At 50.0% G+C, this 24,553-nt stretch overlaps 1 protein-coding gene across 7 annotated transcripts in view; it reads right to left on the bottom strand.

The window, feature by feature from the left end:
* Positions 1–24,553, bottom strand: part of LOC119956181 (protein FAM149B1-like) — a 133,105-nt gene that overhangs the window by 50,256 nt on the left and 58,296 nt on the right. For 2 of the 7 annotated variants that reach the window (XM_038783114.1, XM_038783117.1), the window contains 4 exons: positions 22,812–22,915; positions 7,096–7,140; positions 6,559–6,783; positions 4,744–4,864 (listed from right to left, as the gene is read on the bottom strand). In XM_038783114.1, the coding sequence (XP_038639042.1) occupies positions 4,744–4,864; positions 6,559–6,783; positions 7,096–7,140; positions 22,812–22,915 (495 nt within the window). The remainder of the gene's footprint in view (positions 1–4,743; positions 4,865–6,558; positions 6,784–7,095; positions 7,141–22,811; positions 22,916–24,553) is intronic. The other 5 variants (XM_038783118.1, XM_038783115.1, XM_038783119.1 and 2 more) reach the window with 3 other exon arrangements.

Below are 24,553 nucleotides of genomic sequence, written 5' to 3' on the forward strand. Positions count from 1 at the left end.
GCATGGAGCGCGTCGGGGAGGACCTCCTGCCAATGGGAGTTCGGGAGATTCCTGGACCGGAGGGTCAGTAGGACGGTCTTCCAGACCGTCGTGTTCTCCCTCTCCACCTGCCCGTTCCCCCTGGGGTTGTAGCTGTTGTCCTGCTCGAGGCAATGCCCTTGTCGAGCAGGTACTGACGCAGCTCGTCGCTCATAAAGGACGAACCTCTGTCTCTGTGTACGTAGCTGGGGAACCCGAACAGAGTGAAGACACTGTGCAGGGCCCTAATGACTGTGTGGGAGGTCATATCGGGGCACGGGATAGTAAAGGGGAAGCGGAAGAACTCGCCAATGACGTTCAGGAAGTACACATTTCGATTGTTCGAGGGGAGGGGCCCTTTGAAATCGATGCTCAGGCGTTCAAAGGGCCGGGATGCCTTTACCAGGTGGGCCCTGTCTGGTCTATAGAAGTGCGGTTTGCACTCCGCGCAGATCGGGCAGTCCCTGGTGACCGCTTTTACCTCCTCGTTGGAGAAAGGCAGATTTCGGGCTTTGATGTAGTGGGCGAGCCGGGTGACCCCCAGGTGGCAGAGGTCATTGTGGATGACTTTCAGGCGGTCGTTCTGCACACGTGGGACAGAGCATCTGGGGGCTCGTTGAGCTTCCCCGGTCGATACATAATATCGTATTTGTAGGTGGAGAGTTCGATCCTCCACCGCAGGGTTTTATCATTTTTAATTTTGCCCCTTTGTTGTCAAACATGAAGGCAACCGATCTTTGGTTGGTGATGAGGGTGAACCTCCTACCTGCGAGGTAGTGCCTCCAGTGTCTTATAGTTTCCACGGTGGCTTGTGCTTCCTTTTCGACTGAGGAGTGTCAAAGTTCCGAAGCGGAGAGGGTTCGGGAGAAAAAGGCGACTGGTCTCCCTGCCTGATTTAGAGTGGCTGCGAGAGCTACCTCTGAGGCGTAGCTCTCCACCTAGAAGGGGACGGATTCATCCACCACCCGCATGGCCACTTTGCCGATGTCCTCCTTGATGCAGGTTGCACTGGAAGTCGAGTCCCAGTAAGAGTGGGGCGCAGAGTTCGGGGAGTACGTATAGCTGGAAGCTGGAGTAGCTGCCGCCCTGAATCGTTAGGGTCACGACGGTGCGCCCTTGGAGGTGAACAGGGTGTGAGCCCAAAGCGAGGGAGATAGTCTGCCGTGCAGGGAAAATAGGGAGCGAACAGCGTCTTACCAGATCTGGGTGCACAAAGCTCTCGGTGCTCCCGGAGTCGAAGAGGCACGGTGTACTGTACCCGTTGATTTTAACGATCATCATCGAGTTGCAGAGGTGTTTCGGACGCGACTGATCCAACGTGACCGCGCTGAGTTGCGGGTAGTCGGCGGCTTGATCAGCTGTGCTGGAGTGGCCCTGTGATGACTGTCCACTGAGGTCGTAGTCTTCGAGGTGAGTATTAGAGGATGAAGAGGATGGAGCCTAAGATGGCTGCCCCCATGAGTCGCACATGGAGGGTGGGGGCGGAGTCGGCATACAGGCTGCAGCATTCCAGGGCCTGCGGGCCTGCGAGTTTTGGAAGCGAGTGCTCTGGGCTGTGGGAGAGTTTGAAGAGGGGGATTTCTTCGGCAGGCAGACCCGGGAATAGTGTCCTTTGCGACTGCAGCTGCTGCAGGTCTCGTTGCGGGACGGGCAGTGCTGCCGTGGGTGTTGGGGCTGCCCACAAAAATGGCACACCGGGGCTGCGTAGTGGGTGGGTGGCCGCGGCACAGGCCTGGGGCAGTCGCTGGTCGGGGGCCCAGGATGGGGTCGCTTGGTCCGTGGGGAACGAGGTGAGGCTGCGGAACGAGACCTCCATAGTTGTAGCTAACTCTACAGGTCCTCCAAGTTCTGGGCCCCTTTTTCAAGCAACCACTGGCGCACATAGTTTGACCTGAGCCCTGCCACGTATACATCTCAGACAGCGAGCTCCATGTGCTGTTCAGCTGATATAGTTTGATAATTACAGTCCTGAGCTAAGGCTTTTAAATCACGCAGGAATTCGTCCAACGACTCCGTGGGGCGCTGGCTGCGGGTCGTAAAAATGTGGCGCACGTAGACCTCGTTGATGGGCCTCACGTACATGTGATCGAGCATGGCTAGCGCCTCCGCATACGAGGTAGTACTGTTGAGTAGAGATACGGTGGCTCACCCTTGCGTGCAGTAGGCTGAGTTTCTGTTCCTCCGTAGTTTCGGAAGTGCTTGATTCAGCCAGGTAGGCCTTGAAACATCTGAGCCAGTGTAGAAAGATTTCTTTCACCTCTGCATCCTGTGGGTCGAGTTCTAGTCGGTCAGGTTTGAGGGCTGATTCCATAGTAGTTTTCTTCAAGTTTCCTAAGATTATTAGATTGATATGACCATCAATTCGCAAGACACGTGATTGGAAGTGAACGGTGGTTTTAATAATCTTACAACAGAGCCTGCCTGCGACGAGATGAACTGGCAGCAGGCTCACGACTTCAGAGCTTTATACTTCCGGTTAGTGGGAGGAGCCATGGGCGGAGCCAAGGGTGGAGCCCAGTACAAACTCCTCATCTCCCCCTATGGGCAGAGTAGCGCAACAGCTCACATACAGAGCCCACAAGGACACAATACATATAATACAACACAGTGTGAATTACTAGGTTTATAATTCACCACATAACTAAGAATCATTTTGGACCAGCTCCTGGAGAATGAAGTGACAATAAGGGACAATCGTAGAGGGAGATTGGCGATATGTTTAAATGTTAAATGACCCTTTTCTGCAGGTCACAGTATGAATTTCTTCCCGAAATGTTGTCGTGGTGCTTTTAGTTTGTGTGTTCCAGTAAAATTTAAAACTCTGAAACCTTGTTCTGCAATTCCTTTGTCAAAGCTGTTCTTTATACTCATTGGGACAAAGACAGGAATGGCTAAATTCAAACAAATCACAAGAATTTGTGCAGGACAAAGGATGCTGACTGGTTGACTCTGATTGGCTGAGATGTTACCACGGAGGTGTGGCCTCACCAAGGCCCTGTATAATTGCAGCAACACATCCCTGCTCCTGTACTCGAATCCTCTCGCTATGAAGGTCAACATGCCATTTGCCTTCTTTACCGCCTGCTGCACCTGCATGCTTGCCTTCAGTGACTGGACACCCAGATCTTATTGCACATTCCCCTCTCCGAATTTATGGCCATTCAGTTAACAATCTGCTTTCTTGTTTTTGCCACCTTGCGTTTATCCAAATTATACTGCATCTGCCATTCATTTGCCCACTTACTCAACTTGTCCAAGTCACACTGAAAGATCTTTGCATCCTCTTTACAGCTCACCCTCCCACACAAATTGATGTCATCTGCAAATTTGAAGATATGATATCAAGATATCCTCATCAGAAAGATTGATATATATTGTGAATAGTTGGGGTCCCAGCACCGATCCCTGCGGTACCCCACTAGTCACTGCCTGCCAATTTGAAAAAGACCCGTTAATTCCTACACTTTGTTTCCTGTCTGCCAACCAGTTTTCTATCCATCTACCCCCACTACCCCCAATCCCACGCGCTTTAATTTTGTACAATAATCTCTTATGTGGGACTTTGTCAAACGCCTTCTGAAAGTCCAATTGCACCACATCCACTGGCTCCCCCTCATCTACTAGTTAAATCCTTGAAGAATTCCAGTAGATTTGTTCAGCATGATTTCTCCTTCATAAATCCATGCTGACTCCATCACTGGTTTCTAAGTGCTGTTGTAAAATCTTTGATAATAGATTCTAGAATTTTCCCCACTACTAACGTCAGACTTACTGGTCTATAATTCCCTTCTTTCTCCTCCTTTTTGAAATAGTGGAGTTACATTAGCCACCCTCCAATCTGCAGGAACTGTTCCGCAGTCTATAGAATCCTAGAAGGTGACTTAGGATGCAGATTCTCAGGCTGTGGGGATTTATCAGCCTTCAATCCCATCAGTTTCGCCGCAAAACATTCATCTACTGATACTGATCACCTTCATTTCCTCCCTCTCACTAAACCCTGCGTTCCCAACATTTCTGGCATCTGATTTTTGTCCTCATTTGTGAAGACAGAACCAAAGTATGTTTAGTTGCTCAGCCATTACTTTGTCCCCCATTTTACATTCCCCTCTTTCTGACTGTAAGGGACTTACATTTGTCTTTACCAATCTTTTTCACTTCACGTACCTATAGAAACTTTTATAATCAGTTTTTATGTCCCCTGCAAGCTTCCTTTCATACTCTATTTCCTCTTCTTAATCAATCCCTTGGTCCTTTTTTCTAAACAGCTCCCGATCCTCAGACCTGTTGTTTCTCTTGGCCAATCTGTCTGCTTCTTCCTTGGATCGAATACTATCCCTAATTTCCCTTCTAAGCCATGGATTGGCCATCTTTCCCGTTTTACTTTAATGGAAAAAAGCCTTTGTTGCAATTTCTCCATGTGTTCCTGGAATGTTTGCCATTGCCTATCTACTGTCATCCCTTTAAGTAACATTCCCCAATCGATCATAGCCAACTCACGCTTCATTTCATCGTAGTTTCCTTTATTTAGTTCCAAATTAGCCCAATGTGGCCTGATATTTTAAATCAGTAATGTATAAAGTAGTTTCAGATGATCAATAGGCGTGTGCATTACCATTTCAAATCAATTGAAGTGTATGACAATTGTAAATGTAATATGAAAGTGCTTGGTTGCAGATAGGACACATGATGTGACAGTAACAAAAGCTTGGCTAGTTCGGAAGGTACCTGTGGGCGGGCAGTTAACTTTCCAGCTGAATGATCAATATCGGCACTGCCAATAGGTGGAAGCAGGGCGTTGTGTCTGAGAGGCAGTGTTGGGGCAGACAGGCGATCATTTGCGGTCTGTCTATAAGCAAAAAGAAGCAAAGAACTTATTTTGATTCTGTGAGCTTATCATTGAGCCAAACATGATTGAGACTTGTGTTCCTGCCCATTTAGCATGTTACCACAAGTGAGGGTGTACTCACCAAGGTTCACAGGGAAAGGTTAACTGTTAACAAAGAACAAAGAAAAGTATAGCACAGGAACAGGCCCTTCGGCCCTCCAAACCTGGCTGGTCATGATGCCCTAACTGAAAAAAACCTTCTGCCCTGACTCGGTCCGTATCGCTCTATTTCCTCCCTATTCATGGACCCATCCAGATGCCTCTTAAATGTGGCTAATGTGCTGCTTCCACCACATCCTCTGGCAGCGCGTTCCAGGCACCCACCACTCTCGGTGTGAAACACTTACCCTGCACATCTCCCTTAAACTTTCCCCCTCTCACTTTGAATCTGTGCCCTCTTGTAACTTACCCCTCCACTCTTGGAAAAAGCCTCTGACTATCCACCCTGTCTATGCCTCTCAGAATTTTGTAGACCTCAATCAGATCTCCCCTCAGCCTCAGTCTTTCCAGTGAAAACAATAGCAGGTAAGCGATTTATTTGTTGCTAATTCTGTGATTAAATTAAAATTTGTTTCAACAGAAAAGATACCAATTGGTCAGTGTTATCACTCCCGTGGTGCAGTACCATTTCCTCAAAGTTCACAAATAGTTGGGTTTTTGTTTGGGATCCGATCTAAATTGGGGGCTTTTTTCCGGATTTAAAGTGTAATTCCTTGTTTGGAGAGAACATTTGAATAAAAATAGACGTGAAGGGGAGGGAGTTGGAAAAGCAGAGAGGATAACAACTCAAAAGGTTGTAGAAGTTGAGGAAAGTTCGGAGGGAAGAGTCACCCTTCTTGGGGATATGTTTAAATATGTTCAAGCATTGCCAAGGTTGAAGAGTAAGAAGTCTCACAACACCAGGTTAAAGTCCAACAGGTTTATTTGAAATCGCCAGCTTTCGGGGCCCTGCTCCTTCATTAGGACTTTTACCTGAAGTTCATGGAACCATAAAATGTACAGTGCAGAAGGAGGCCATTCGGCCCATCGAGTCTGCACCGGTGGGAAAGAGCACCCGACCCAAGCCCACACTTCCACCCTATCCCCAGAACCCAGTAACCACACCCAACCTCTTTCGGACACTAAGGGCAATTTATCATGGCCAATCCACTCAACCTGCACATCTTTGGACTGTGGGAGGAAACCGGAGCACCCGGAGGAAACCCACGCCGACACGGGGAGAACGTGCGGACTCCACACAGACAGTGACCCAAGCCGGAAATCAAACCTGGGACCCTGGAGCTGTGAAGCCACAGTGCTAACCACTGTGCTACGATGCCGCTGTTAGACTTCTCTATGTGCCCACCCCAGTCCAGCGCCGGCATTTCCACATCAAAGTTTAAGACAACAGGATTATAAAAGATGGTCACAAACTCTCAAACCAAAGAACAGGGCTCTGAGAGGGAAGACGCACAGTGTAGGCTGAACTATTTTATGCTGTGGATAGTCAACGTGTGAAATAAAAAGGAGTGGAGGCCATAATGTGAGAGAACGTCAGAGAAAATGGAGAGATCTGTGGTGGAGCAGCTGACTGAAATTTTGGGAAACGCCAGTTGTATTCTTGTGTTTTCCACTTCTCTACTTGGCTACATTCCACATTTCCATGTCATACTTACAGCCGTATTCCCTGCACCACTTCATCAATGGATGCGACTGGAGTTCCGGAGTGGGATAAACTGGAATGTATCGGGTGGAGTGTCCGAGGAGGATTGCGTCGTCTTGCAGAGTGGAGCGGATAGGACAGGGAGGAGACGCTGTGCTCCAGCAGATGGTTTGCATGAAAACGGCTCGAAGAGATGGTGCTTGATCGTGGCCGCAGGATAGGCCTCTCGTCCTGATCCCTGCAATCAAGTTTAAAACACATCTGCAATGCTTCTGTCGCCTCTTCAAAGTGCCCTCTGACCCCCATCCCAGGCTCCCCACACACAAAACCCAAACCCCCACTTGTCACAGTCTTCCCTCACTGTCTATAACGCAAACCCAAAGAGGATACGTCTGGAGGTCACTGTACTGCATTACTGTCCATGATCTGCTCCACTGTGTCCATGTTGCAGCTCAGTATCAAACTAATCCCACACTCTGAAACAACGCATTGCCAAAGCGCGTCACTCAAGTTGACAATTTTTAAATGAAGAAGCTCCCTGCAAACTTACATGATACAGTCCATCCAGAAGTTGCCACTGCTTATAGCTGATTTTCTAGGTAGTAAAACAAATAAATAAATGCTTCAAATATGTATAATACATTACAAAACATAAAACCCTACTTTGAGGCGTTGCTATTTGTTTCTTCTCAGTCTTGTCAGTGTCTGTCTCTCTTACTGCACTTGTTCACTGTTTATGTAATAAATGCAGCATCTGCTTTCAGAATCAGATGGGATATACTTCACCTCGTTTTTGGTGTTTTATGTGTGAAGGAACATAGGACATTACAGTGCAGTACAGGCCCTTCGGCCCACGATGTTGCACCGTCCTGTGAAACCCCTCTAAAGCCCATCTACACTATTCCCTTATCGTCCATATGCCTATCCAATGACCATTTGAATGCGTTTAGTGTTGGCGAGTCCACTACTGTTGCAGGCAGGGCATTCCACGCCCTTACTACGCTCTGAGTAAAGAACCTACCTCTGGCATCTGTCCTATATCTATCTCCCCTTAATTTAAAGCTATGTCCCCTCGTGCTGGACATCACCATCCGAGGAAAATTCTCAGGTCAGGTTGCATAAACATAGCTTGTACTCTCTGAAGTGCAGAAGGTCGAGGGCTGCTCTGTTTCAGGCATTTAAAATGAATATGGATTTGATCGGGTAGGTAGGGTGAGTACAGAGGAACTGCCCCCTCTACCCTGGGCATCCAGAACAAAGAGGAATAATCTTCAAATTAGAATCAAATGATGCAGTAGTGAAACAAGGCAACACGAGGCATTGTGGAAGTCTGGAACTCTCTGCCTGAAAAAGGATGTGGATGCTGAATACCCGGAAATGTTTAACACCAAGATTGCTAAGATTTTTATTACAGTGGAATTTGGAAGGTGGGTAAATGGAGTTGAGATTACCGATGAGTTAACTGACTTGTGGAATAAATTTGAGAGGTTGAATGGCCCATTTCCTATGTTATTAACAGTCTTACTGTCAATATTTTTTTAAGTTATGGATCTTAAAGGCACAAATTCGAAGTGGGAATTCCATAGAATCCCGACAGTGTAGAAGGAGGCCATTCAGCCCATTGAGTCTGCACAGATATTACGAAAGAGCACCCTAGCCTAGGCCCACTTCCTCGCTCTATCCCTGGAACACTGCACATTGATCGCAGCCAATCCACCTAACCCGCACATCTTTGGACTGTGAGAGGAAACCGGAGCACCCGGAGGAAACCCACTCAGACACCGGGAGAAAATGTAAACTCCTCACAAACAGTTGCCCAAGGCCAGAATCGAACCCGGGTCCCTGGCGCTGTGATGCATCAGTGCTGGCTACTGTGCCGCCCATCTTGAGCATTTGTGACCAGAATGACATTGGTTGATTAATGCTATCCTGCGAGTACCTGGCTGGAAGCATGAGGAAGATCTGTATCAGGAGGAGAGACTGGTCTGAGGCAGTTTGGTGGAGTTGTGGATAGTGAGGAGGGCTGTTGTCAGCTGCAAAGAGACAGAGATAGGATGCAGAGCTGGGCTAAGAAGTGGCAGATGGAGTTTAACCCTGACAAGTGTGAGGTTGTCCATTTTGGAAGGACAAATATGAATGCGGAATACAGGGTTAACGGTAGGGTTCTTGGCAATGTGGAGGAGCAGAGAGATCTTGGGGTCTATGTTCATAGATCTTTGAGAGTTGCCGCTCAAGTGGATAGAGCTGTGAAGAAGGCCTATGGTGTGCTCGCGTGCATTAGCAGAGGGATTGAATTTAAGAGCCGTGAGGTGATGATGCAGCTGTACAAACCTTGGTACGGCCACATTTGGAGTACTGTGTGTAGTTCTGGTCACCTCATTTTAGGAAGGATGTGGAAGCTTTGGAAAAGGTGCAAAGGAGATTTACCAGGATGTTGCCTGGAATGGAGAGTAGGTCTTACGAGGAAAGGTTGAGGGTGCTAGGCATTTTCTCATTAGAACGGAGAAGGATGAGGGGCGACTTGATAGAGGTTTCTAAGATGATCAGGCGAATAGATAGAGTAGACAGTCAGAGACATTTTCCCCGGGTGGAACAAACCATTACAAGGGGACATAAATTTAAGGTAAATGGTGGAAGATATAGGGGGGATGTCAGAGGTAGGTTCTTTACCCAGAGAGTAGTGGGGGCATGGAATGCACTGCCTGTGGAAGTAGTTGAGTGGGAAACGTTAAGGACCTTCAAGCGACTATTGGATAGGTACATCGATTACGGTAGAATAATGGAGTGTAGATTAATTTCTTCTTAAGGGCAGCACGGTAGCATTGTGGATAGCACAATTGCTTCACAGCTCCAGGGTCCCAGGTTCGATTCCGGCTTCGGTCACTGTCTGTGTGGAGTCTGCACATCCTCCCCATGTGTGCGTGGGTTTCCTCCGGGTGCTCCGGTTTCCTCCCACAGTCCAAAGATGTGCAGGTTGGGTGGATTGGCCAGGCTAAATTGCCCTTAGTGTCCAAAATTCTATGAGTAACCTAGGACAAAAGTTCGGCACAACATCGTGGGCTGAAGGGCCTGTTCTGTGCTGTATTTCTCTATCAATCTATCTTCGCTACTGAGTAGTGCTACACTCCGTATGCTTCACCCGATGTCTATGTATTTACATTGTGTATTTATTGTATGTCCTATGTTTTTTCATGTATGGAACGATCTGCCTGATATGTACACAGAACAATACTTTTCACTGTACCTCGGTACACGCAACAATAAGTCAAATCCAAATCCAAAAGAAGCTTCTGAGGTGATAATCAGCATGAATAACATACTTATCCAGGACACGCAGCAGCTGTTCCTTGAAAAAGCTCCACATTTCGATTGTACCCATCCCCTGCAGTTTCCTTCCCCATCCTATACATCCTAAATCTTGCCGAATAGCATCATAATTGCCTTTCCCCCAGCTATAATTCTTGCCTTTCGGTATATACCTATCCCTGCCCATTGCTAAAGTAAACATAACCGAATTGTGATCACTATCACCAAAGTGCTCACCTACATCTAAATCTAACACCTGGCCGGGTTCATTACCCAGTACCAAATCCAACGTGGCCTCGCCCCATGTTGGCCTGTCTACATACTGTGTCAGAAAACCCTCCTGCACACACTGCACAAAAACTGACCCATCTATAGTACTCGAACTATAGTATTTCCAGTCAATATTTGGAAAGTTAAAGTCCCCCATAACAACTACCCTGTTACTCTCGCTCCTGTCGAGAATCATCTTTGCAATCCTTTCCTCTACATCTCTGGAACTATTCGGAGGTCTATAGACAACTCCCAACAGGGTGACCTCTCCTCTCCTGTTCCTAACCTCGGCCCATACTACCTCAGTAGACGAGTCCTCAAACGTCCTTTCTACCGCCGTAATACTTTCCTTGATTAACAATGCCACACCCCCCCCTCTTTTACCATCTTCTCTGTTCTTACAGAAACATCTAAATCCTGGAACCTGCAACAACCATTCCTGTCCCTGCTCTATCCATGTCTCCGAAATCACCACAACATCGAGATCCCAGGTACCAACCCATGCTGCAAGCTCACCCACTTTATTCCGGATGCTCCTGGCGTTGAAGTAGACACACTTCAAACCAGCGTCTTGCTTGCCAGTGCCCTCTTTCGAACTTTTAACCCTATCCCTGACCTCACTACTCTCAACATCCTGTACACTGGAACTACAATTTAGGTTCCCATCCCCCTGCTGAATTAGTTTAAACCCCCCGAAGAGCACTAGCAAATCTCCCCCCCCAGGATATTGGTACCCCTCTGGTTCAGGTGAAGGCCATCCTGTTTGTATAGGTCCCACCTATCCCAGAATGAGCCCCAATTATCCAGGAAACCAAAACCCTCCCTCCTGCACCATCCCTGTAGCCACGTGTTCAACTCCTCTCTCTCCTTATTTCTCACTTTGCTAGCACGTGGCACGGGTAACAACCCAGAGATAACAACTCTGTTTGTTCTAGCTCTCAGCTTGCACCCTAGCTCCCTGAATTTCTGTCTCAAATCACCATCTCTCTTCCGACCTATGTCGTTGGTACCTACGTGGACCACGACTTCTGAAAAAAAAACCTTTGGAATCAATATGGGGAGGCACTGGAAAAGAAACAAAAACTTCGGGAGCACTGTCGACTTAACTGACTGGACCCTGCCCGCCAACGAAAACGGTAGCGCGTCCCACCTCCTAAACTCCTCCTCCATCTTCCCCACCAGCCTTGACCCTAGCCACCTGAACCCCAAGATACCTAAAGCTCCTCTCAGCCCTCTTCAATGGGAGTTCACCTATCTCCCTCTCCTGATCCCCCGGGTGCAGGACAAACAGCTCACTTTTCCCCACATTGAGCTTATAGCCCGAAAAGTCCCCAAACTCCTCAAGTATCTTCAGCACCTCTGGCATCCCCTCAGCCGGATCCGCGACATACAGCAGCAGATCATCTGCGTATAGCGACAACCGATGCTCCCCCCACGCACAATCCCACTCCAACTCTTCGAGTCCCTCAGCGCCACGGCCAGGGGCTCAATCGCTGACGCGAAGAGCAGGGGAGACAAGTCCCTGCCTCGTCCCTCTGGAAAGCCGAAAGTCCGCCGACCTCCTCCCATTCGTCACCACACTCGCCACCGGGGAGCTGTACAGCAACCTCACCCAGCTGATAAACCCCTCACCAAACCCAAACCTCCGCAACACCTCCCACAGGTAACTCCACTCCACCCTATCAAAAGCTTTCTCCGCATCCATGGACGCCACTATTTCTGACTCCCCAGCCGCCGGTGCCATCATAACATTCAGGAGCCTCCGCACGTTGGCATTCAGTTGTCTCCCCTTTACAAACCCCGTTTGATCCTCATGAATCATCGTCGGGACCACATCCTCCACCCTCCTGGACAGCACCTTTGCCAACAACTTGGCAACTACATTAAGGAGCGAGATCGGCCTGTAAGACCCACACTGAAGGGGGTCCTTGTCCCGCTTCAGGAGCAAAGAGATAATTGCCCTGGACATCGTTGGGGGCAGAGCCCCTCCCTCCCTCGCCTCATTCAGGGTCCTCACAAGCAGCGGGCCCAGCAAATCTGAAAATTTCTTGTAAAATTCCACCGGGAACTTGTCAGGCCCCGGCGCTTCCCTGTCTGCATACTTCCCAACGCCTCCACCAGCTCGTTCAACTCGATTGGGGCCCCCAAACCCTCCACCCGCTCGTCCCCTACTCTTAGGAACTCCAGCCTATCCAAAAAGCGATCCACCCCACCTGCTTCCCTGGGGGGCACTGCCCGGTACAGCCCCTCGTAAAAGGATCTGAACACCCCATTGATGTCCTTTCCACCCGGCACCAAGTTCCCTCCTCCATCCGTGGCTCCCCCAATTTCTCTAGCTGCCTCCCGCTTCCGGAGCTGGTGAGCCAACATCCGACTTGCCTTCTCCCCGTACTCATATACCGCCCCCTGTGCCCTCCTCCACTGCGCCTCCGCACTCCGGGTGGTTAAAATGTCAAATTCCGATTGGAGATTGTGCCGCTTCCTCAAAAGCCCCTCCGGGGTGTCTGCATACCTCCTATCCACCCTTACCATTTCTACTCCGGGGTGTCTGCATATCTCCTATCCACCCTGACCATCTCCTCCACCAGCCTATCCCTCTCGGCCCTCTCCCCCCTCTCCCTGTGCGCCACGAATAGATATCAGCTCCCCTCTGACTACTGCCTTTAGCGCTTCCCAAACCACCCCAACTTGCACCTCCCCGTTATCATTGGTTTCTAGATACCCCTCTATGCCCCTACAGATCCGCCCGCACACTTCCTCCTCTGCCAAAAGCCCCACATCCAGCCTCCACAGCGGGCGCTGATCCTTCCCCTCCTCCAGCTCCAGATCCACTAAATGTGGAGCATGATCAGAAATGGCTATCGCCGAATACTCCGCTCCCACCACTCTCGGAATCAGCGCCCTACTAAGCACAAAAAAAAATAAATCCGGGAGTACGCCTTATGAACATGGGAGAAAAAGGAGAACCCTACCCCCCTGCTCCAAAAGCCTCCAGGGGTCCACCTCCCCCCCCCCCCCCCCCCCCCCTCATCTGATTCATGAATCCCCTCAGCACCGAGGCCGCTGCCGAAGTCCTAGACTTCGAGCGGTCCAGAGCCGGATCCAGCACCGTGTTAAAGTCCCCACCCAGGATCAATCTCCCTGTCTCCAGGTCCGGGATCAGGCCCAGCATTCGCCGCATGAAGCCCGCGTCATCCCAGTTGGGAGCATAAACATTAACCAAGATCACCCGCTCCCCCTGAAGTCTCCCACTCACCATCACATATCGACCTGCACTATCCGCCACCACTTTGGACGCAACGAACAACAGGCTCTTACCCACCAAAATTGCCACCCCACGGTTCTTCGCATCAAGCCCCGAGTGAAACACCTGCCCACCCAACTCTTTCTTAGCCTCACCTGATCCGTAACCCTGAGGTGCGTCTCCTGGAGCATAGCCACATCCGCTCCCAACTCCCTCAAGTGAGCCAAGACCTGGGATCGCTTCACCGGACCATTCAGCCCCCTCACGTTCCATGTGACCAACCGAACCCGGGGGGCCATCCCCCTCCCCCTACGTCGATCAGCCATAGCTCTTCCTCAACCCGCCACGCGCCCAGGGAACCCCCCAAGCCCGCTCCCCACGGTGGCAGACCCCCCTCCCAACCCCCCCCTTCACCATCCATTCCCTCACAATCCCTGCAGCAACAACCCGGTACCCCTCCCCACTTCTTTCTCCCCCCCCACTTCTTCCTCCCCCCCAAATTCCCCCACCCCCCCCCCAAGCTATGGCCCCCCTAGCTGCGTTACCCTTAACTGTGCTTCCGTGAGTCAGCTGACTTCTGCTGACCCCGGCTACTCCCGCCATAACCACGACCCCCCCCCCCCCCCCGACGCAACACAGCCACCAATCCCTCCCTACCAGCGGCGGCCCCGCCCCCAATTTCTCCAGCGCGGGAAGGAAGCCCGCGCTTCCAACCCGAGCTCCGCCCCTCAACCCAACACGCGGGAAAAAGACGGACACATGACCCATCGGGACCCCAAACTACTCCCCAACCCACCAGTGGACAAAACAAAAAAAAAACACCACAGTAAATAAACAACAGCCCAGAAAGCAACCCCGAAAAAACCAAAATAGCGAAAACGAACAGGCAGCACGGTAGCATGGTGGTTAGCATAAATGCTTCACAGCTCCAGGGTCCCAGGTTCGATTCCCGGCTGGGTCACTGTCTGTGCGGAGTCTGCACGTCCTCCCCCTGTGTGCGTGGGTTTCCTCCGGGTGCTCCGGTTTCCTCCCACAGTCCAAAGATGTGCGGGTTAGGTGGATTGGCCATGCTAAATTGCCCGTAGTGTCCTGTAAGGTTGGGGGGGGGGGGGGTTGTTGGGTTACGGGTATAGGGTGGATATGTGGGTTTGAGTAGGGTGATCATTGCTCGGCACAACATCGAGGGCCGAAGGGCCTGTTCTGTGCTGTACTGTTCTATGTTCTATGTTCTAACATCAATCAGCAAACACAGCCAATATGGAGCCTCCTAGGGAGTTCTCCTTTTTCTCCCGTGTGTGCGTGGGTTTCCTCCGGGTGCTCCGGTTTCCTCCCACAGTCCAAAGATGTGCGGATTGGGTGGATTGGCAATTAAAAATTGCCCTTAGTGTCCAAAATTCTATGATTAAGCTAGGACAAAAGTTCGGCACAACATGGTGGGCTGAAGGGCCTGTTCTGTGCTGTATTTCTCTAAACGACAGGATACCCAGGAGGGCAAAGCCTCCAAACAAAGTACATTTTCCCCCAGCCCCCCAGTCCTCAGTTCGAGTCCAAGTTCTCTGCCTGGACAAAAGCCCAGGCCTCCACCGGAGAGTCAAAATAGAGCTGGTGGTCCTTGTAAGTGACCCAGAGGCGAGCCTGCTGTAGAAGGCCAAACTTCACCCCCTTCCTATGAAGCACTCCCTTCGCCCGATTGAAGCCACCTCCGCGCTCCAGTCCTGATAAATCCTAACGTCCGTGTTCTCCCACCTGCTGGTCCTCTCCTTCTTCGCCCATCTCAACACGCACTCCCGGTCGACCAAGCGGTAAAAACGGACCAGCACCACCCTGGGCAGCTCGTTCGGCCTAGGGTTCCGCTGCAGCACTCGATGGGCGCTCTCCAGCTCCAGGGGACCACGAAACGACCCTGCACCCATCAGTGAGTTCAACATTAGGACCACATAGGCCCCCAAATCCGAGCCTTCAAGCCCCTCCGAGAGGCCCAAAATCCGCAGATTCTTCCGGCGGGAGCGGTTCTCCATCTCCTCCATCCTCGCCTGCCATTTCTTGTGCAGTGCCTCGTGCGACTCCACTTTCACTGCCAGGCCCAAAAGCTCATCCTCGTTGTCCGAAGCCTTTTGCTGCAGCTCCCAAATCTCCACGGCCTGGGTCGTCTGAGTCGCCACCAGCTTGTCCAGCGAGGCCTTAAACGGCTCCAAGATCTCAGCTTCAAGCTCCTTGAAGGAACGCTGAAGCAGCTCCTGCTGCTCCCGCGCTCACTGCTGCTGCTTCCCCGCCCGCTGCCATCTTGCCTTTTCTGCCTCTCGCCTTCTTCTGCTGTAGAGCCGACTTTTGGATTGCTCCACCGCGAGTCCAGTCCACCCACCAGTCGCTGGGCACACTGGCTGTGTTTCCCCCCGGGGAAAAGTTTTAAAAAGCGCCGTTGCGGGCTCTTAAAAGAGCCCGAAAGTCCAAAAAAAGCGGGAGCTGCTGAACGTGCGGCTTAGCTCCGCATCGCCGCCACCGGAAGGCTTTTTGGGGTACTTTTTAAGGCACAATGAAGAATATTGTTGTACGATAATTTGATGTGTTTTGTCTGTAACACTAGTTGACCTAAGTTCGAGGTGCAACAGGCACAAGAACAAAAGAAATAGAGGCCGGAGTGTACCACATGGGCCATCAACTCCACCCTGTCCATCAATACAATCAGGACCAACCTGGGTTCAACTCTACTCTCCTGCCCTCAGCCCACATCCCTTAATTGTCTGAGAGACCAAAAATCTATCAAACCCAGCCTGAAAATGTATTCAACAATGCCCCCCCCCCCCCCCCCCCGCCACAGCCGTTAGAGAATTGCAAAGATTTATAATTTCTCCTCACCTCACTCTTAAATGATCGACCCCCCATATCCCAAAGCCGTGCTGATGTTTTAGATTCCCCAGCCAGCAGAAGCTGAGACCACCTTATCAAGCCCACTCAGAATGCTGTAGCTTTCAATCGGATTTCCTCTCATTCTTCTGAACTCCAGAGAATATAAGCCCAATTTACTCCGTCTCCCATCATAGGACAATTGCTTCATCCAAGGTTGCTTCATTCAATCAAGGTGATTGACACAAGTTGAGTGAGTGGGCAGACACATGGCAGATGCAGTTGATCATGGTTAAATGTGAAGTTATCCACTTTGGTGTGAAAAACAGAGAGGAAGAGTATTATTTAAATGGTGATATATTGGGAAGTGTGGATGTACAAAGGGATCTGAGTGTCCTTGTACACCAGTTAATGAGAGTGGAGCAGCGATTAGGAAGACAAATGATATGTCGGCCTTCATTGCAAGAGGCATTGGGGCTGGTTTAGCTCACTCGGCTAAATCGCTGGCTTTGAAAGCAGACCAAGCAGGCCAGCAGCACGGTTCGATTCCCGTACCAGCCTCCCCGGGTAGGCGCCGGAATGTGGCGACTAGGGGCTTTTCACAGTAACTTCATTGAAGCCTACTCGTGACAATAAGCGATTTTCATTTTTCATTTTCATTTGAGTTCAGAAGTAGACATGTCTTATTGCAGTTATACAGGCCCTTGGTGAGACCACACCTGGAGTTCTGGGTGCAGTTTTGGTTTCCCTCCCTTGCCATAGAGAGAGTGCAGCGGAGTTTCTCTGGGTTGGTACCGGGTTGGCTGGACTGTCTTATGAGGAGAGATTGGTTCAGCTGGGCCTGTATTCACTGTGAGAGATGAGAGGAAATCTGATTGAAACGTGTAAAATTCTAACAGGGTTTGACAGGGAGATACAGAGAGGAAGTTTTCCCTGGTTGTGGAATCTAGAACCAGGGGACACAGTCTCAGGATACAGAATAGACCATTTAGACTGAGATGAGGAAAAATGTCTTCACTCAGACTGTGGTGAACCTGTGAAATTCTCGACCACAAAAGGCTGTGGTGGACAAGTCACTGAATGCATTCGAGAAAGTGATGGAAAATGTTTTTGATTTTTATGGCATCAAGGGTTATGAGGAGGATGCGGGAATATGACATGGAGATCGAGGATCAGCCATGAGCGTATTGAATGGAGAGGCAGGCTTGAAGGGCTGAATGGCCTCCTCCTAGTTTCTATATTTCCATAATGTGCACAGCGAACAGAATAGTAAAGTATTATTTAAATGATGATAATGCTAATGCACAAAGGGATCTGAGTGTCCGCGTACACACTTCACTGAAAGCGAATATCCAGGTACAGCTAACAGTTAGGAAGGCAAATGGTATGTTGGCCTTCATTGCAAGAGGATTTGCGTGCAGGAGCAAGGACATCTTACTGCAGCTTTACAGCATCTTGGTGAGGCCACATATGGAGAATTTTGGACAGTTATGGTCTCCTTATGTAAGACAGAGGGAGTGCAGCAAAGGTTGACCAGACTGATTGCTGGAATGACAGAATTATCATCCGAAGAGAGATTGGGTCTATAGGACCTGTCTTCACTGGATAATAAAAAAATGAGGCGGGAATCTCAGTGAAACGTTGTGGTGAATGTGATTCACACCGGATTATAATCTGTATATACATGTGTCTATATCGTAAGTGCAATTGCACTACCTGTCCTCCAGGGGGAGTAGCTCTGGGAATGCTCGAGTTGTACGGGGCTTCTCCCTTGGCTCTGCCCAGGACTCCTCCCCCTGGAGCTGCTGTATAAAGATCAGTGCCACATGGTCAGCCGGCCAGTTCACCGAAAGTTCAATGGCTAACCGGCTGGCTCTGTTGTGAGTATATTAAAACCGTTATTCTAATCCTACAAGCACATGTCTGTAGAATTGTTGGTTCCAACAATTTAATATACTCAGGAAACAGTCAAAGAAATCATGGAAACAGCCCTCAAGCCCGGACGCATAGAACTCGACCCAGAGGATGCAGAGGCTAAGGAAATGTTTTCCCACTGGCTGAGATGTTTTAAAGCCTACCTGGCAGAAGCCAGCACCGCCGGAACAACAGAGGAACAAAAACTCAGCCTACTGCATGCGAGGGTAAGCCACAGAATATCCACACAAAGTCTCCCAATGGCAAGAAGTCCTCCCAGACGCGCTCCACAATCAGATCCCTCCTCTGTACAGCTACAAATCAAACCCCTCACGAGCGACTCTTCATTTTTTCTAGGGGCACTACCACGGGAGTCTCACTTCCGGCATGGCTGAGGACACCAGGCCCGATCCTCCTGAGGAAGCACGCCAGGGGGCACAAAACTGACCCCCTTGTTGAAAAGGTGCACCTCCTCCATTCCAACCCCCAGTACGCATTCGTGGAGTTCCTGGACGGTCAGGACGGTTCCTGGCACCCGCTGGATCCAGCCCCCCCCCCCCACCCCCGCTGAGGAACCCCTTACCCCGTTCCCTATGCTGCCGCCCCCTCGCGCCCCCGATTCCGCAAGCTCGCCCCACCGGTTCCACGCACCAGAACCAGCCTGCCCCCAGCGCCCCCAGTCTCCGGTCGAGCCAGAGGTGTATAAAGTTCGGACAAGACCCAGTACAGTACAGTACAGCACAGAGCAGGCCCTTCGGCCCTCGATGTTGTGCCGAGCAATGATCACCCTACTCAAACCCACGTATCCACCCTATACCCGTAACCCAACAACCCCCCCTTAACCTTACTTTTTAGGACACTACGGGCAATTTAGCATGGCCAATCCACCTAACCCGCACATCTTTGGACTGTGGGAGGAAACCGGAGCACCCGGAGGAAACCCACGCACACACGGGGAGGACGTGCAGACTCCGCACAGACAGTGACCCAGCCGGGAATCGAACCTGGGACCCTGGAGCTGTGAAGCATTTAGACCCGCCCCGGAGTCTGCCATCGTACCCCAGCTCTCAACACCCAACCAGCCACCGCAAGAGGCTGCAACCCCAGTGCTCCGCAGATCGAAAAGAACAATTCATCCACCGGACAGACTAACTCTGTGAGCCACCACCCCCGCTGGACTCGATTTTTTTCACAGGGGGTGAATGGGATTCACACCGGATTATAATCTGTATATACGTGTCTATATTGTAAGTGCAGTTGCACTACCTGTCCTCCAGGGGGAGTAGCTCTGGGAATGCTCGAGATGTACGGGGCTTTTCCCTTGGCTCTGCCCAGGACTCCTCCCCCGGAAGCTGCTGTATAAAGATGGTCAGCCGGCCAGTTCACCGAAAGTTCAATGGCTAACAGGCTGGCTCTGTTGTGAGTATATTAAAACCGCTATTCTAATCCTACAAGCACGTGTCCGTAGAATTGTTGGTTCCAACAAACGTATAACATTCTGACAGGGCAGAGCAGACTGGATGCAAGGATGTTGCTTCCTCTGGCTGGAGGGTCTAGAACAAGGGATTAAGTCTCAGGATACAGAGTGGGCCATTTAGGACTGAGATGAGTAGAAGCTCTTCCCTCACAGGGTGGTGAACCTGTGGAATGCTCCACCACAGGAGACTAAAAGTGTTAAGGGGTATGGGGAGAGATTGGAAAAATGGAGTTGAGACAGATGTTCAGCCATGGTCATATTGAATGGCAGAGCAGGTCTCCTCCAGCTCCCATTTCCAATGTTTCCCTGTACTTTGTACAGTATTGGTCACCTTATTTCAGGGGCTGCACAGTGGTTAGCATTGCTGCCTCACAGCGGCAAGGACCCAGGTTCAATTCCGGCCTTGGGTGACTGTGTAGAGTTTGCACGTCCTCCCCAAGATTGAGTGGAATTCCTCCGGGTGCTCCGGTTTGGCCTCCTTCTGCACTATAGAGATTCTATGAGTCTATGTAAATGCATTGGAAGCAGTTCAGAGGAGGTTAATCAGACTAATACCTGTATTGGATGGGGTGTCTTATGAGGAAAAGTTGGACAGGTTAGGCTTGTACCTGCTGGAATTTAGAAGAGTAAGAGGTGACGTGATTGAAACATATAAGATCCTGAGGAGTATTGACAGGGTGGATGTGGGAGGATGTTTCCCCTTGTGGGAGAATCTAGAACAAGAGGTCACTGTTTAAGAATATGTGGCCGCCCATTTAAAATGGCTGTAACATTTATTCTTTCTGAAGGTCATGAACCTTTGGAACTCTATTCCTGAAAAGGCAGCGGAAGCAGATTGTTTGCATATTTTGAAGGCCGAGGTGGGTAATTGTTGGTAAGCAAGGGGTTGATGGTGATAGGTTCCGCCAAGTGGTGTTCAGCATGGAGGAGTGCTGATTTATCAGCTGATGGTGGCCGGTACATGGTAATCAGCAGGAGGTTTCCTTGCCCATGTTTAACCTGAAGCTATGAGACTTCATGGGGTCCAGAGTCGATGTTGAGGACTCCCAGGGCAACTCCCTTCCGACTATATCCCACTGTGCCGCCGCCTCTGCTGGGCCTGTGCTGCCGGTGAGACAGGACTACCCAGGAATGGTGATAGTGCTGTCTGGGACATTGTCTGGAAGGTATGATTCTGTGTGTGTGACTATGTCAGGCTGTTGCTCTCCCAAGCTTGGCACAAGCCCCCAGATGTTGCAGGGTCAGTAGGGCTGGGTTTACCATTGTCGTTTCCAGTGCCTGACTTAAGAGACAACCACATTGCTGTGGTTCCAGAGTCACATGTAGGCCATAAGTGAACCAGATAGGTTTTTAAGACAATCAGCAATGGTTTCATGGTCATCATTAGACTTTTAATTCCAGATATTAATTGAGTTTAAGTTCCACCCCCTGCCATTGTGGGATTCGAACCCGGGTTCCTTGATCATTATCTTGAGTCTCTGGATTACTAGTCCAGCGACAATACCACTGTGCCACAGCCTCCCCGGACCAGGTTTCTCACAGGTCAGGAAGCCTGTCTGAGATGGAGGTGAAAGCTGACGGCTCCAGAAGGGTGGAACTCCAAACTGGCAGATGGAGCAGGAATCCTTTCCCCTGACTTTGCGAGGAAGCAGTCTCCTGCTTTCTGCAATCGGGGTTATGATTGGCAATTTCCCCCATTGCCTGATCTCTCGCTCGCAATGCCCGGCCTCTCTCACAACCTCATCTCTCCTTCCTGATTGTCATTGGCATATTTTCACCCAGGGGACTGAAAATCTGTCTGACTGTCGGACGGAGACCCGACTGTTAAAGTCGCCACAACTGTCTCCCCCCCCCCCCCCCATTCCCCTGCCCAAAGAAGTACTTCACACCCCTGCCTGTCCTGCCAATATTGAGGGTTTATCATAGAATTTACAGTATAGAAGGAGACCATTCGGCCCATCGAGTCTGCACCAGCTCTTGGAAAGAACACCCTACCCAAGGTCAACAACTCCACCCTAACCCAGTAACCCACCCAACACTAAGGGCAATTTTGGACACTAAGGGGCAATTTATCATTGCCAATCCACCTAACCTGCACATCTTTGGACTGTGGGAGGAAACCGGAGCACCAGGAGGAAACCCTCGCAGACACGCAGACAGAAGGCCTATGGGATTGAGTTCCGGAGCCATGAGGTCATGTTGCAGCTGTACAAAACTCTGGTACGGCCGCATTTGGAGTATTGCGTACAGTTCTGGTCGCCTCATTATAGGAAGGACGTGGAAGCTTTGGAACGGGTGCAGAGGAGATTTACCAGGATGTTGCCTGGTATGGAGGGAAAATCTTATGAGGAAAGGCTGATGGACTTGAGGTTGTTTTCGTTAGAGAGAAGAAGGTTAAGAGGTGACTTAATAGAGGCATACAAAATGATCAGAGGGTTAGATAGGGTGGACAGTGAGAGCCTTCTCCCGCGGATGGAGGTGGCTAGCACAAGGGGACATAGCCTTAAATTGAGGGGTAATAGATATAGGACAGACGTCAGAGGTAGGTTTTCTAACGCAAATAGTGGTGAGGCCGTGGAATGCCCTACCTGCAACAGTAGTGAACTCGCCAACATTGAGGGCATTTAAAAGTTTATTGGATAAGCATATGGATGATAATGGCATAGTGTAGGTTAGATGGCCTTTAGTTTCTGACTTCCCATGTCGGTGCAACATCGTGAGCCGAAGGGCCTGTACTGCGCTGTATCGTTCTATGTTCTATGTTCTATAACATGCAGACTCCGCACAGACAGTGACCCAAGCCGAGAATCGAACCTGGGACCCAGTGAAGCAGCTGTAAATATCACATTCAAGGTCACTCAGGAGTAACGTCTTGGAAAATATTTAATTCATTATGAATAAATGAAAATAGTGCATTGCCCAACTCAGCTTGAGCAATGCCAGAAGCATTTGGGAGATAGTTTCCATTCAATGCTCCAAGAATTCTGTGGAACAATTGGAATAAAACGTTGAGAAGATGCAGCAAGATCTGCCTGCATCATAACCCATTTATTATTTAAAACCCTCGCTGCCAACCAGAGTACAGTTGTGGTATTCCGCGCCCAGTCTCGGCGAGATGGCAGAGTTAGAGACGGTTTAATGTTGACAAAGTGAACAGCATCAAGGCCATCAAGAGCTGACAATGAGGCCCAGCTTGAGGAGCGATACTTACTGAATCTTCCCAGCTTGTGGAGGGCTCCTCTGCTGAAAGGGAATTCCTTGGATCTGCAAACTATTTGGCCTGGTCTGTACTGCCCCAGTATGTGCTTGCTGAATCTGCATGCAAAAGAAAGAAGACAGAATCCAAGAATAATTTACACTTTTAGAACACCTTCATGAAGAAAGACTTCCATTTTGCTGCAGAGGGTTAACCGGACACAAGCTGCCACCAGCTAAAGGAGTCATTCGCAGGTTGGCCAAAGGTTTGTCTAATGAGGTGTGTGATAAGAAGTGTCAGAAGGAGTGGGATTTGGTGTGGAATTCCGGAATGTGGGGCCTAGGTCGGGAAGCATGGCCACTAATGGTGTAACGAGGCGCGAAGGTTCAAGAATCCAGTCCAAAGATGTGCAGGTTAGGTGAGGTTACGGGGATAGGGTGGGTGAATGGGTAAAGGTAGGATGCTCTTTCAGAGGGCTGGTGTCAGCTTGATGGGCTGAATGGCCATCATCTGCAATGAAGGGATTCTATTTGAAAGAATAATTAGTTCAGTGGGGCTTATGTGGGATGGTTCCTGGGCTGAATAAATACTGGGATCGGGTGGGATGAAGCCATGAGGACTTAAATATTTCACATTTGAGATCTAGGAGGATTGGGGTTATGTAGGTCAGTGTGAACATGAATAATGTCTGTGCAGGGCTAGTACAGAAGGATGGGTAGAATTCTTTTTTTAAATACAATTCTGTTGTTCCAATAAAGGGGCAATGTAGCCTGGCCAATCCACCTACCCTGCACATCTTTGGGTTGTGGGGGTGAGACCCACACAGACACGGGGAGAATGTGCAAACTCCACGCGGACAGCGACCCAGGGTTGGGATTGAACCTGGGACCTCGGTGCCGTGAGGCAGCAGTGCTAACCTGTGTGCCGCCGCACCGCCCATGCACTCGGGAACAGAAACTTTCTTTGATTTTACCTGACAATATTTTTTTGTATCCTCACTCTGCTTTCCTCATTTCCATTTTTACAGCCGGACTGAATCCAAATCCCTGTCCGGCCGGACTGAATCCCAATCCCTGTCCGACTGGACTGAATCCAAATCCCTGTCCGACTGGACTGAATCCAAATCCCTGTCCGGCCGGACTGAATCCCAATCCCTGTCCGGCCGGACTGAATCCAAATCCCTGTCCGGCCGGACTGAATCCCAATCCCTGTCCGGCCGCACTGAATCCAAATCTCTTTCCAACCGGACTGAATCCCAATCCCTGTCCGGCCGGACTGAATCCAAATCTCAATCCGGCCAAACTGAATCCCAATCCGTGTCCAGCCGGACTGAATCCAAATCCCTGTCCGGCCGGACTGAATCCAAATCTCAATCCGGCCAAACTGAATCCAAATCCCTGTCCTGCCGGACTGAATCCAAATCTCAATCCGGCCAAACTGATTCCCAATCCGTGTCCAGCCGGACTGAATCCAAATCCCTGTCCGGCCGGACTGAATCCCAGTCTGCAATAGCCTACCGTGGGGAACCTTATCAAACGCCTTACTGAAATCCATATACACCACATCAACCGTTTTACCCTCATCCACCTGTTTGGTCACCTTCTCAAAAAACTCAATAAGGTTTGTGAGGCATGACCTACCCTTCACAAAACCGTGTTGACTATCGCTAATCAACTTGTTCTTTTCAAGATGATTATAAACCCTATCTCTTATAACCTTTTCCAACATTTTACCCACAGGCTCACAGGTCTATAATT

This window comes from Scyliorhinus canicula, chromosome 22 (assembly GCF_902713615.1).
Source record: "Scyliorhinus canicula chromosome 22, sScyCan1.1, whole genome shotgun sequence".
Taxonomy (NCBI): Eukaryota; Metazoa; Chordata; class Chondrichthyes; order Carcharhiniformes; family Scyliorhinidae; genus Scyliorhinus; species Scyliorhinus canicula.